A 14,286-nucleotide genomic window follows, 5' to 3' on the forward strand; every position below is an offset into this window, starting at 1 on the left:
AACATCCCCCTATTATCTGTCAGGTGTCAGGACATGTGACACCCAAGATTCTCCACACAAACCTAGAAGAGGTGTATAGAAAATGAAAATACAGAGTAAACTGCAACACCCAGTTTAAAATGTTTTATTGACAAACATACACTTGCTATAAAAGACAATGAACTGAGCACTCTCAGAAGCAACGACACAGAGACGTTTAGCTCAGACTCGGGAGGCAACACTTGTGATAGAGGCAGACGAGGGGAGATTGTAGGATGTTATGAAATGACATAATATAAGGAACATGAAAGCAGCAAATAATGTCTGTCCGTGGTTAAAGCTCATAGGAAGGGCTGGAGGAGGACAGCAGGTGATTAGGAGAGGCTGATCCATTTGTTGTTGTTTTTTTGCTGGTATGGAACTGTGCTTCAAGTCAAACCACACATTGCATACATACTCATACATGCAAGATTTCACACACACACACACACACACACACGCACGCACGCACACACTATGTGCCCAGACTCAAAGGTCCATGTCCTGCACATGTACTTGCATTCAATACATAAGGCACTGATTCAGTCTATGAGAATAAACAATAAACATCTTAAAGGGAAAATATTTAAAATCCACTGTATTATTAATAACATGCATTTTCATTCTTGTATAATTATAAAGAAGATATTTGTGTAAGTTAAGCAGCCGATCTAAAAATTCAAAAAGATGATGACGTACATGTTGGAGGAAAGTTAAAAGTTGAACTCTTGAGATTACAACCTACACCAAACTCACACTATTCCATCCGAGCAATACTCACAATAACTTATATATGTTTGTGTTTCATGCAAACCGGTAAATATAAAACGCAATATGAATGAGAAGGTATGAGTAAGGCATTATAATGGTCAAGCTACTTCTGGGTATCCAACTCAAACCACTCAGCGAGTGGACTCACATGATCAGTTTAATGAACTGCTGTGAAAACTCATATTTCTGACACCAGGATGCTAACGGCGGTAGTGTTCAGCTTATAGCGTGAAATATTTAGCTTGTGGTAAAATAGATTATCATTTTAATTGCTTGACTGGGCTTGAGTGTGGATGTGCAAAGTCATAAACACTGATTTCTTAAGACCATGCTACACATATTGAGAAAAGTGTACCCTTGTGTACAGTCAAGAAGTGTGTGATGTTGTGTCTTTGTTCCAGTTTGACGTCCAGTAACATCCATGAAGCCGTTGTGCATTCTAGGATAATCCTGCAGCTCTGAGGAGATCCCTTTAAGTGTTCCAGAGATGTCACTGACTCAGTTCCAGTAGGGTTCAGGTCATCATAGAGTGGTGGGCTGTCCTCTGCCTGTAAACAAGCATGACAACATGTAACATGTCTGTCTGTCAATAGTAACGGTGCCAGCTGAGGCTGGTGTAACCTCACTTCCTGTGAGGTTTGGATACCATGATTTTCTCCTTGATACCAGATAATTCCTGAATTTACATATCTGCTGATCCAGTATCGTTGTGGTAAAGATATATATATACATACATATATGATCTACTCTAAGAGTCACTCCTCCAAACTACAGCCTTGCATATGTGAAACCGTTTACAAATAGTATTATTTCACAATGTAAAATATCACTACATTCACTGGTTCATCCTGCATACCAGAATTCCCACTTATCTAGTTACCAGTAACCAGTGGAAGCACAGTCTAACCTCCTGTGTAGGCCACTGGTTTAAAGCAGTGAAGAAGGAACACGTCAGTAGATGTTCTCACCCCGAGATGCAATATAGCAGTCGTGACAACTCAGCAGTCCGTTACGAATCCTTACGTCAGTCCCTGCTGTGGCATCACCCAGCTGCCCTTCACACACGCCACACTGCGGAGAAACGTGCAGCTCGCCATTAACACTTCACACAAAAAGGACTTAGTAAATGTCTTTAATCACAAGCTAGGTCTGCCTTGATCGAAGCGAAGTAAAATCTGGTCAACTGGACGTAAGTTTATCTTGAAGACGTTTCACCTCTCATCCGAGAGGCTTCTTCAGTTCTAGTGAAGAGTGTGGAAACTCCAGCTTATAAACCTATGTGGGAGTGGTCAGTGCTATTGTGGTGGAAACGACCCTCCCGAGACTCACCTGGCCTCCCCAAACGACAGTCGTTGTGCGGTGTCAGGGAGTTTCAGGGGTGGTCGTTAGGGAGTTTCACCGACCACTCAGATGCTAATGGGCTGTGCTGGCATCAGCCGTTCCACATGGGTCTTTCAGCTGAACTCTTTGGGGAAGCTTTGAAAGGACTTGGTTGTAAATAGGTGAAAGGAAATGTCGCGGTCCACCTCCTCTGTTCAAAGATGGTTTCTCTATCCTGACGTGGATGGCTTCTTTAACTCCTCTTTCAAACCATCTGTCCTCTCTGTCGAGGATTTGGACATGGTCGTCCTGGAAGGAGTGGCTTTCCTCCTTGAGGTGGAGGAAAACCGCTGAGTCCTGTCCTCCAGAGTTGGCTCTTCTATGTTGGGCCATGCGCTTGTTGAGGGGCTGTTTGGTTTCCCCTATGTAGAGATCCGTGCAGGCCTCACTGCATCTGACAGCGTATACCAGATTGCTTTTCTGGCTGTGAGGGGTGGGATCTTTGGGGTGAACCAGTCTTTGTCTCAGAGTGTTGTCTGGTTTAAAAGACACAGGGATGCGGTGCTTATTATAGATTCTCCTTAATTTCTCAGAAACCCCTGCCACATAGGGGATCACTATGTTTTTTCTCCTGCCTTCTTCATCTTCCCTCCTCCTGGAGCTCTCCTCCTTTCTGGACCTGGAAGAGGATTTTACAAAGGTCCAGTCTGGGAAGCCACAAGTTTTAAGTGCTCTTTTCAGATGCTGCTGTTCTTTTTTCCGGCCTTGGACGCTGGTGGGGATGGTCTCCGCTCGGTGTTGCAGCGTCCTGATGACACCTAACTTGTGCTCCAGAGGATGGTGAGAGTCAAAAAGCAAGTATTGGTCAGTGTGGGTGGGTTTCCTGTACACATCCACCCTCAGGCTCCTGTCCTCTTGAATGTAGACGTCGCAGTCCAAAAAGGGCAGATGGTTGTCTTTCACATCCTCTCTGGTGAACTTGATGTTGACGTCTACCGAGTTGATGTGTGCTGTAAACGGTTGTACCTCCTGAACCTTGATCTTCACCCAGGTGTCATCAACGTATCGGAACCAGTGGGTGGGGGAGGGTCCACTGAAGGAAGTCAGGGCCCTCTGTTCCACCTCTTCCATGTATAGGTTGGCCACGATAGGAGATACGGGAGAACCCATGGCACAGCCGTGTTTTTGCCTGAAAAACTTCCCTCTGTACTGGAAGTAAGTTGTGTTCAGGCAAAGGTCCAGAAGTTGGCAGATTTGGTCCGGATTGAGGTTGGTCCTGTTGCTTAGGGTGTTGTCCAGCTGTAGGCGTTTCTTCACTGTTTCCACAGCCTCCACGGTAGGGACGCAGGTGAACAAGGAGGTCACATCGTAGGACATCATGGTCTCATCTGGGTCCAGTTTGAGTTCTCTAACCTTGTTCACGAAGTCCATGGAATTCTGGACGTGGTGGGGGGGTTTTCCCTACCAAGGGGGCTAAGATGGTGGCGACGTGTTTGGCGATGTTGTACGTCACAGAGTTTATGCTGCTGACAATGGGTCGGAGCGGGGCACCTTCCTTGTGGATTTTAGGGAGGCCGTAAATCTGTGGAACTGCGTCTCCGGGGTACAGGCGGTGATACTCCAAGCGGTTGATGATTTCCCCCTTTTGCAGCTTCTGTAGGTGTTCCACCACTTTCTTCTTATAGCTGCTGGTGGGGTCGCGTTTTAAGGTCTCATATGTGTGAATTTCACTGAGAAGAGAACTGATCTTGTCCTGGTAGTCAGTTGTGTCAAGGACCACCGTGCATCTTCCTTTGTCAGCCGGAAGGATGGTGATGTTCTCATCTTTGCTCAGGGCATTCAAGGCCTTCCTTTCCTGGACCGAGAGGTTGGCAGAGGGGACCTTCGCTTCGGAGAGGGCCGCTGTGACCTTGAGTCGTAGTTCATCTGCTTCTGTGGTGGAGAGGTTGTTCTTCTTGATGGCGGATTCTGTGGCAGTGATGAGGTCCACCGTCGGGAGATGTTTCGGGGTGACAGCAAAGTTCATTCCTTTGGCAAGGACGCGTTTCTCAGGACTGGTGAGCTCCCTGTTGGATAAGTTCCTTATCCACCTGTCCTGTGAGTCCGCTGGGGTTGGGCCTTCTGCTTCTCGTTCCCGGTCGAGGCGAGACTGGAGGCGCGCGAATTTCCTTTTCTGCCTCTCCTTGCGCTTCTGATGTTGACATAGTTGGGCTGTCCCAACGAAGGAGGTGACCTTGTCCAAGATGGCGGGTGGCAAAAAAGGCGTTAACTCTTGATTAAGGTGATCTAGCTTGCTCTTTAGTCCCTCGATGGTGAAATGGACCTGTCTCACTCTCTCGTTGAGAAGCTGATTTTGGGCCCGTTCCAAAATCTTGCTGGCCCTGTGGCCCCTCACGGTGGATCCTAGTAGTAGGCTAGTGGGAATGAGGTTGTGTTGGCGGCATCGGAGGTTGAAACGTAGATGGTTCCTGTTGTCTGCGATTTTCCTTGCAGTCCTTTCGCATTCCCGCACCACACTAAGGATGTCCTTCCCATGGTGTTCGGCAAGATGTCGAAGGTCTGCCTTGTTAATTGTAGTGCATTTAGGTTTGGTAGTACACATCAAGTACTTATACACAGTCAAAGTATTTACTGACACAAACAACCAACAATATAAACAAAATATCTTTTTTTATTCAGAGAGATTGTATTTGTCTACTATCACTTTACCTTGAAACACTGGATGTGGAAAAACAGTCCCAGTGTGTCGATAATCATAGCAGCTCCTTTCCCCAGCGGTTCAGAACAGCCAGAACATAATCTCTTCCCACTCACACACCTACACAACACACAGATAGTGGTGTCAAATACACATTTGTTCGTGAACCAAAGTCGGGGCTTGTATAGTTGCATATCTCATGTGCATGAGTCATTACCTGCTGGGTGACGGAGGCTGCGGAGAGGATGAGGAGGACTGCTGCGTGCTTGTAACCACGTCATGGGAACCAGACCTGGTGAGACAGACCAAAAAATAAATAAATTTTTATCTGGTGACTATACAAGTTCAAAGAATTAAAACTACTGATTATTTATGTACTGTATGTTGTTTATTTATTCAGCATACTGCATGCAATGTGTCTGTGTATAGTGTGCAATGTGATTTTACTTTTATGCTCTTGATTTTGTTGTATTTTGCACTAAACAATGAAAATAAAGGCTTTCTATTCTTTAATTATGAAGTTGAATTCATCCAGATGTGGTCATTTCAACAAAAACACATTTGAGACACTTTCAGACAACAATAACAAAGCAAATCCAAATGTATATAGAGGAGTGCAGCAACATGGGGTGGGGAGACACACATGTATGGCAGACACACGACAAACTTCCTGTCATACCGTTTAACAACATGTGCCTGGTTAAGCTGGGGGTTCCGGTCTAGAGAGGCTGTCTTCCACAGTTCCTGTTTCTTTGAAGGCTCGCCATCGCAAGCAGAGTCTATAAGAATGCACCACAAAATCGATCACAGACACTCAGAACATCAGCCGACACCTGCTACATATTAGTGTATGCTCAGTGCTTGAATCTGACCCTGGAGGAAATGTAGCTTTGATGCATGCTGGTCCTCATTGCCTTGGGAAATTCTTTGGCCATTTTGCTGCAAGGAAACATTTTGTACGTCTGGCTGGTTGTTTTCTGCAGCTGGCAAAGTCGTCCCTTCTTGGATCAACTGCTGGTAGTTGACATGGCCAGAGGGACTGAGGGGGGTAACAGTCTCCTCTAGAATCTTTCTTTCCTACAGGATGTGCAGACAAAAAAAGACTCAAATCAAAAGATCCAAGGAAAGGATATTCTTAATTTAATTTTCTTTTTTTTTGGGGGGGGTAAAAGACAGGTATTTGTGACACACATTAGGATGTACATACAGGTCTGTTTTTTTTACTACATGGAATAAACTGTATTTTGGCAGCAAAGTTTTGTTCTGCACTAAACATAAGAGTCAAATTTACAGGTTGTCATAGCAACGTTGCATGAAACTGCCGAGATGTTGACTCAGTTTGTCGACAAACAAAACAGAGGAACTCCTACATCTGCATCATGTGTTGCTGTTTATTTAAGAAGAGGAGCAACTACTAGTATCTTGGTTGTGTGATAGAAGGATGATTCTCTCTGACCAGTCACTGTTGTCACCCTTAATCTCAGCTCAGCTCAGAACTTTGACAGAAGTGATACCAAAAAAGTAGCATGAACTATCTGCAACTTTTGCTTGATGGAAAGCAAAAGGGTAAATCTCTGCTACCAGGCAGTGGATAAATCGCTACAATGGCAGCTTTATGTACAAATATTAAAAACGCAAATATCTCAACAATGAAATGGTAACATACATCTATTATTGGAGCTGAAGGTGATCATGTGCAGCCTGTATTTTCAGTGAGTCAGTCTGTGTTAGTTTGTACCTCTTCATTGTGTTTACGCTCCTCTTCCTCCACCTCCAGCTGGGCTTTCTCCCACTCCTTCTTCAGCTTCTCCTGTTCTTTCTGGTACTGCTCCTGCAGAGATGCATATGCTTAATAGTGTATGCACAAACACACACACACACACAAACACACACAGAGCGACAGTCTCACAAACACATACGCATGTACACACATCCTGTCTTCTTATGTTCACGGAGCCATACATGCACAAACCATTCCACCAGTGTACCTGTAGGAGGCGCTCCTGCTCCTGCTGCCACCTTTCCAGGCGTTTACGCTCCTCATTGGGGTCCCAGACCCAGTGATTAACACGTTTAGCCAAGTTCAACATGGGGGTCTCAATCTACCCAGACCCCAACAACAATCACACACAAACACATGTATACGGACCAAAAGGACAGAAAGAGAGGAAAGGTGAGAGGACAAGTCTGACTACAGCTAGACGAAGGGTCAAGACAGGGTCAAATTTAAGAATGAAGGAGAAACAGAAACAAGACACCGGTGCTGATCGACGCTACTCACAGTCACACTGCTCTCCTCGAGTCCTTCTGTGACATAAAGGGAGACAAATACGGATCAAATTTACAGAAATAATTAGCATACTGAAGAAATATTAGCTGACTTCTGCAAAATGACAGGTAAGCGAACAGAGTAAATAGAGCAGTTTCACCTGTGACAGTGGGAGAATATTCTTGCATGCTGTTGGGTGATGCAGCTGGTTGAGCCTTTTCTTCTTTTGCAGGGTTCTCAAATCCTCCTGTGGTTCCATTGACCTGAAAGTCAAATATTCAATAAAATGAATAAAACACGGACTGGAAACCCAGTCATTTTTCTTCTGTCTCTTTTTATATATTTGCTAAAATATTGAATGGATCATGCTGGTGTTCACATGTTGTGCAAATAACATAATATTTTCATTTCCACCAGCCTTTTTAATCAAAGCATACCAATGGACCTTTTCGGATGATTCAATTCTCAAGACAGTCGTTGATTTTGGTTCACGTACATACAATATTAAAGCCAACTTGAGGAGACTGTACACTTGCTTTACATCAGCAATCCATCACAGGGAACACATGAGAATAGTTTCACAGCAACTTACAAAATCCCCTGATGTAGATTCAAGATGTTAAATATGCAGCTGGCTCAGGGGTTCTGTAACATCCCATGTATGATTTTGTGATTTACTTCTTTAGTTTCTTGTGATGTTTTCTGTCTCTGACATGCATATGTTTGTTTTTTTATAGGCATAGCATGGAATGCTTTCTGTTTCTTTTTGTCGATATAACAAAATCATGATGAATGAAACTCCTCTGTTAAAGTGTTTTCACATGCCAGTAAGACTGGACTCAGCTGCCCAGTTGCAGCCTTTTAATGGAAGAAGTAAGCCAAGGGAAAAAAGTAACCGTATATTAACCCTGTCCATGTAGTATTTTTTTTTAATCACGGATCACATAATCCTCAAAGAACACAGCTCATAAACAGCATGGATCAGCACCAGACTTTTACATCTGAGGTATCAATGTTTCCAGTAGAAACTTGAAAACATCAGCAGAAATTTACTGATTTATAACTATTATTCATAACTTGAGAACACACCGTCTTTTTGGGAAATACATTTATTAGCCACTATCCCTGTTGTCAGGTGAGAAGAGATATCGCTCTCCTCTCTCTGCTTGCATTAAAGAGCTGAGAGCCACAGAGAGAGAGACTGGGAGGTGTCAGGATGCCTTCATCAGAAGTCATTAAATATATATTTTTTCAAGAATATTATCAGATGAGGCGGCCCAGTGGTGCGGTGGTTCGCGCTGTCACCTCACAGCAAGAAGGTTCAGGGTTCGAGTCCCAGCTCGGGCACAGGATCTTTCTGTGTGGAGTCTGCATGTTCTCCCCGTGCCTGCATGGGTTCTCTCCGGGTACCCCGGCTTCTTCCCACCGTCCAAAGACATGCAAATGGGGGCTAAGCTAATCGGATACTCTGAATTGACCGAAGGTATGAGTTAAGTATATGTGATGGCCCTGCAATAGACTGGTGACCTGTCCAGGGTGAACCCTGCCTCTCGCCCATAGCCGCTGGGATAGGCTCCAGCCCCCCCCCACGACCCTTAATAGGAATAAGCGGAAGAAAATGGATGGCTGGATGGATTCTCAGATGAAGATCCTAAACCTAAACTGCACAAGATGGAGGTATGCTAACCTGCCCATCAACTACCATTCATTGTGCTAAGCTATCAGGTCAGCTGATCACTCCCTATGAGTTTCAGCTCCGGAATGCAAGCACGGAGGATAAAAAAACTATCCTTCTTTGTGTCTGACTCTGAGAGGATGGAAAAATAAGCATATTTCCCCAAAAGCTGGTGTGTTCTGTCTGAATATGTATAAATTAATCCTCAGCAGTGTTTAAAAATACGCAGAAGTTGTAGTGTTGTTCACTGATATCTCCCCATTACCTGTCCATTGCCTTGGAAGTCCAGGGGATGTGGTTCCACATATGTCTGTGTGAGTTCTGTCACTATAGTTGTTGTAGTGATGCAGTTCCTTCCACTGAACAGGGAGCTGATGGCCGAGCCTGAAGACGAGGTGGATTTCTCTGTCTGAGGAGGGGGGGGTTGTTCTAGCACTTCCTGACTGGATGTGGTCTGCTTAGAGGTAACGTCATCCTCCATCAGTCTGGGTGGAATTGCTTTCTTGGCCTCTGGTGAATGCAGTGGGGAGGCAGGCGGAGTGGAAGCAGACAAATCCTCTGTGGCTTCTCCATTCACTCGCACCAACCCGTCAACCTCACGGGGACAAACATAGAGATCAGGATTACAGAGATTGCTAGTTTTAATTTTTTGTCAACAAACTTATGGAAGTCATTTTTACTCGGTAAGGTTTAAGCATTTAATAAAGTTATTGCACAGTTTTGTTCAATATGTAAGACTGACTGTCAGAGATGTTTGAGGTTTTATGTTTATTATATTCATCTGTAGAAAAAGTAGCCTCCATCACAGATCTTCATCAGATGATCTGTTGTCTAATACATTTTTGTGGATTGGAGTTAGTGTGCAGGCTACTTTTTCTCTTTTCTCTAAGATAATCTGACAGTCTTGCGCCTCTGAGATATGCACATAGCCTCTCCTCCTACTAATTTATTCATCTGCAAAAAAAACATGAAAACCAGACGCAGAAATAATCATCATTAATATCTGGACCGCATGTACGATGAAAAAAGTCGAAAAGATGCATTGCAGTTTTTTTCATGAAGGTATATTTCTGATCCCACACATGGATAGATATAATTAAGATATAATCACAATGACACTGCATACACATAATAAATAAAGATTTATATGCCTTCTAGTAACACTGGCGTTAGAAATGTTATCACATCAACCACCTCTTAAATTAGAGCCTGAGGTCAGGCGGTAAAGTGTCTGTCGCTGCAGCTGAGTGGACACGTTCTGATATCGAGCCCTCACCTTGACAGCGTGTGAGTTCCTGGGCTGGCAGTAGGGCTTGGCTGCAAGAAGAGGGACGGGTCTGGAGGGTGCAGATGGCGGGGAGGGGAGTGTGTGCACAGGCTTTATGGCATGAGGCTGCACATGTGTCGTTTGAGGCGGGGTGTGGTTGTTTCGGGGCTGTGGATCAGGTTGTTTGGGTGTGTTTTGAGACTCAGTCGGTTGAGGTTCATGAATTTCTGGGGATTGAGGTGGTGTGTTTTCTAAGTGTGTGACGGAGTGAAGGAGACTTTTAGATGTCGGTGAGCTGAGCAAGGGAGCAACAGACGTCTCTTGTGAAGCAGCTTCTTCCAACTCGATGTCTTCAGATTCTGTGAGCTTCTGGTCTGTTGTAGTGGTTGATTCTGGTTTATGCAGAGGAACCAAAGGTTCAACATCTTGAACTGGTTTCTGCTCTTTCTCCTTCTGAATTAGGTCTGGTCTGGGTTTGGAGGTGGATCTGGGGAGTTTTAGATAGTCTAGTGTTGCATCACTTATGGTGAAACGGAGGGCATAACGCTGTAGAACCATGGCTGCCTCCTCAGGAGTAGCTGCATTCCTGTAGGCTTCGCACAACTCAGCCTCTCTGCGCTCTCTGGAAGAATTACAAACACAATTATTAACCTACTCATTGTGATTATCAAATATATGTTTGTCATATTTTTGTCTTCACAGCCAATATGAATAGGGGGAAAGATTACAGCGTCAACTAACTCCTTCAACTCACATACAGGTATGTACTTTTTTTTTAATGTCATCCTCCTGTCCTTACTTTTCCTCCACAATCTTCTTGTAGGTCTTAATACTCTTCCTCTTGTTGCTGTCACTTCCTTCCTCCTTCATTCTTTTCTCAATCCTCTTCCTCTCTTCTTCTTTCTTGATCAGCTCTTGTGATGCACAGCGACGGCGATTCTTCCAGCGAGCTAAGTCCTGTGACAGGTACATATTAACAAGGCAGCAAGACATAGTGAGGATGTTACAGTTTTGATGGATGTGTCACGGAATTTTAATAAAAAATAAATCTTTAGCTACAACATATACAGCAAACTGTCTAGAATATGTCAAGTCTCTCACATTTTGCCATTGGTCCTCTTCATCTTGGACATTGTTGTACTGTTCATGCATTCGTTCATAACGTGACTGACTCAGCAGCGGTAGGTGACCCACCTCGTCCTCGTTAACCATGTCGCTCATACTAACACTCCTATAAAGGAAATAGAAAGAGAGCGTGTACATCACATGAACCACGTGACTAAACATACTAACTATGGCGCTGGGAAACACAATATCATCACATTCCACTATGATCTAAATCAACTTTCAACTTCAAAATGGTGTATTAGTTGAGAAACCTATGCTACTGAGTTAGAGAACTAAATGATTTCTGTCTATAACAAGACAAACAACTAAACAAAAAAGTATTGAAAAAAAATAAAGCGCAAACTAAAAGATGACTCTAAAAAGCTGGGTGTTAGTAATGACTGACTGGGATGCACAGCATATTCCTAAGGTTAATGTCTACTTTTGGACTCTAAATCAAATGTAGACGGCGTTTATAATTCGTTATCATGCAGAAATTCAGTCAAATCCACGCCGACAAACTTACTCGGTATCCTCAGACATAAACGCAACTCGTCGGCTCATCCTAAAACAACAACAACAAAATGAGGTGAATAAGAGGAGAATAGGAGGGTGGGCGAGGTAGTGGGTAGGGGGGCTCATGTTACAGTTTCAAATCTCAAGGCGAGAATTTAATACTTGTTACTTAGCAGCGGAAAACAGAGATAGAAAATAATCGTATCGCTCATGATTACTTCCATTCAAAGATCTCACAGGAGAAAATAAAATCAGCTGGATGGCAGACACAGCGAGAATCATACCCCTCAAAACGGAAAAACGGGAGTAAACACATGCAACAGGGGGACGACAGGCTTCTCACATCATTGGAGGCAGAGCATCATCCTCCAGCCAGAAGGGTTTCTTTACTGGTTGATTAGTCACATGACTTTTCCTCTCTTCCACCTTTTCCTCAACTCTCTCCTTCACAATTTGTTTTTCTAACTGTGCGTCCTGTTTACAAGCCTGTGCAGTGGGAGGCTTGCACAGAGGGGTGATTGATGGAGAAGAGAGAGGTACGGTCACGTCTGTGACAGGTGCTTGAGGGATGGCCATGCCTTCTTTTTGCATTCCGCAATCCTCCTCCAGTCCCTCATTCTTCCTGGGTGGGGCTTTGGAGGGTGGAGCTTCAGGTTTTGGAGCCACAGTAACGATGCTGCTGAGACAACGATCCAATGACAAAGCCAAGATTACCAGGGAACACAGCTCCGTGGGTAAATCAAAACTCCATCACAATGTCTGCGACTGCACCCCATAACAGCAAGGTGAAATGGGGGTGTGTCTGCTGTTAGATAGACAACAGTTGACAGATAAGGCTGCAGGTATGGATTCCCCCCAACTGAGTAACTATTGAAACTATGGATGCACAACAATGGCTTTTTGGGGCCACAATATTTTATTTTACAACCGATATTTCCCGATGAGAGAAGAAAGATCCAGTGGAAACAGCATGGCTGACTGCACTCACAAGCTTGGTTACATACCACTACAGGTAAGTGTTAAAACATTCTATTTGTAATTTCAACCATTAGAGAGTTGTAGTAGTGCAGCAGGCAGTTTTCAGGCAAATGTGATTCAGCAGTGATTTAAATGTGATAAAATACATATAACATATGTCCCATCCTTAAAACCAACAACCAAAGTCAAGCCAAACAAACTCAAGGTTAGACTGCACCAACAAAATAAGTCCAGATTAGTCCAAACCAAGCAGCCCTGAGCCAAGAAACACAGCCAAGACTCCAACAACAACAAATCGACCAGTTGGGATACACAAACAACAGCAATGAAACATGTTGCTAAGAAGCCATGACAACAAGATTGACTCCAACTCATCTACAGGGACATAACACGTCAAGCACTGCAGACCACGTCTTTGCCGGTCAACGGATCCTCTGTTAGTTGTAGTTACGTGAACCATCATGTCATCATGCACGGGCATACCTCTCCCTCGTCATCTGTTCTGTGAGTTTAGGTCTGCTGGACAGCTGTTTCATTGCCGATACAGGGCTAATGCTATATTTGACTGATCCTGGAACTGGCAGAAACTGGTTGAATGCTGCGCTTGTTTTTTGGAACGATCCGGTCCTTCGAGCCATCATGTCATCCTTCTCCAGGTCAGGCAAAGGCTCATTTTCATCGTACCCATCTTCATCATCGTATTCGCGCTCACTGTGAGACCGGATCACCGTTGTGTTTGGGTGCCTCTGAGGTGTGTCCATGGAATCATTTGATTGCTGATGCTCCGCTCTAGGAGAGAAACTCCCGTAATTGAAATAACTGGAGACTGTTTTTGAGGACGCACACCACACTGAGCTTGTTAATGACCTCGGCACACTGTTAGAACAAGCCCACACAAATCTCAGCCCACCTGAAATTAGTTTTTGTGCTCCTGTGTGCTTGAGTTCCCTTCTGCTCCACTTGTGTAGAGCACTTGGAGGCAGGCAAAGGCAGAAACTGGTTGTAAGTAAGTGTAGCTTTACTTTGTTTTTGTTTATGAAAAATTCCTGTCCTCCTTGCCATCATGTCATCTTTCTGAAGATCTGGGATCCTCTCCTCTTCTTCATCCTCATCCTCCTCCTCTGCTCTCCTTTCATACTGAGCGAAACGTGCATCCAGCTCAGCGGGAGACAAAGAGCCCTCAGTAGTCCAGGGTGAGAGGTCAGCAGAGTTTGGGGTAGTTTGGCTGGATTTTTCTCCATCGATCTGGCTGTGAGAGGATCACATAGAGCTCTAACCACAGCAACAGAAGGTGCATGAGTCCTGGCCAACTAGCTTCCAAATACCATAAATAAAATATATGAGAGTGTAACGTGCAGAAAAGCAGGCCAGCGGTGATCACCAGCGCGCAATACAAATTTTAAAGGAGTATTTTCAGAAAAATTCCAAACTAAATGACATTCAAAAAAGTTTTTCAGCAACACACAACTGAGGGTTACAAACGAAACCATGCAAAAATTATGATTTGAATTTACACATAGATCAAGCAAACAGTGTCATGTGAAAGCCTACATTCATAAAGGATCCAACCAGTAATTTTGTTTCATTGAAAAGATTCTGAAACAAACATCGGAGGAGGTGAAGCTATACTAGAGGCAATAGCAATATTTTTCTGGACATGTCATTGA

The 14,286-nt window shown here is 44.1% G+C and overlaps 1 protein-coding gene across 9 annotated transcripts in view; it reads right to left on the minus strand.

The window, feature by feature from the left end:
• Positions 1–108: 108 nt before the first annotated feature.
• Positions 109–14,286, minus strand: part of LOC147257711 (LIM and calponin homology domains-containing protein 1-like) — a 32,834-nt gene continuing 18,656 nt past the window's right edge. For 3 of the 9 annotated variants that reach the window (XM_086211817.1, XM_086211809.1, XM_086211811.1), the window contains 18 exons: positions 13,530–13,868; positions 13,103–13,408; positions 11,985–12,317; positions 11,652–11,690; positions 11,120–11,249; positions 10,818–10,975; positions 10,028–10,640; positions 9,017–9,346; positions 7,237–7,339; positions 7,089–7,114; positions 6,796–6,909; positions 6,546–6,638; positions 5,680–5,884; positions 5,487–5,586; positions 5,025–5,099; positions 4,819–4,927; positions 1,758–1,860; positions 109–1,337 (listed from right to left, as the gene is read on the minus strand). In XM_086211817.1, the coding sequence (XP_086067943.1) occupies positions 1,312–1,337; positions 1,758–1,860; positions 4,819–4,927; positions 5,025–5,099; positions 5,487–5,586; positions 5,680–5,884; positions 6,546–6,638; positions 6,796–6,909; positions 7,089–7,114; positions 7,237–7,339; positions 9,017–9,346; positions 10,028–10,640; positions 10,818–10,975; positions 11,120–11,249; positions 11,652–11,690; positions 11,985–12,317; positions 13,103–13,408; positions 13,530–13,868 (3,202 nt within the window). In that variant the 3' untranslated portion in view covers positions 109–1,311. The remainder of the gene's footprint in view (positions 1,338–1,757; positions 1,861–4,818; positions 4,928–5,024; positions 5,100–5,486; positions 5,587–5,679; positions 5,885–6,545; positions 6,639–6,795; positions 6,910–7,088; positions 7,115–7,236; positions 7,340–9,016; positions 9,347–10,027; positions 10,641–10,817; positions 10,976–11,119; positions 11,250–11,651; positions 11,691–11,984; positions 12,318–13,102; positions 13,409–13,529; positions 13,869–14,286) is intronic. The other 6 variants (XM_086211810.1, XM_086211813.1, XM_086211812.1 and 3 more) reach the window with 6 other exon arrangements.

Source organism: Aulostomus chinensis, chromosome 8, assembly GCF_037954235.1.
Source record: "Aulostomus chinensis isolate RoL2024-O1b breed Wild chromosome 8, RoL_Achi_v1.0, whole genome shotgun sequence".
Taxonomy (NCBI): Eukaryota; Metazoa; Chordata; class Actinopteri; order Syngnathiformes; family Aulostomidae; genus Aulostomus; species Aulostomus chinensis.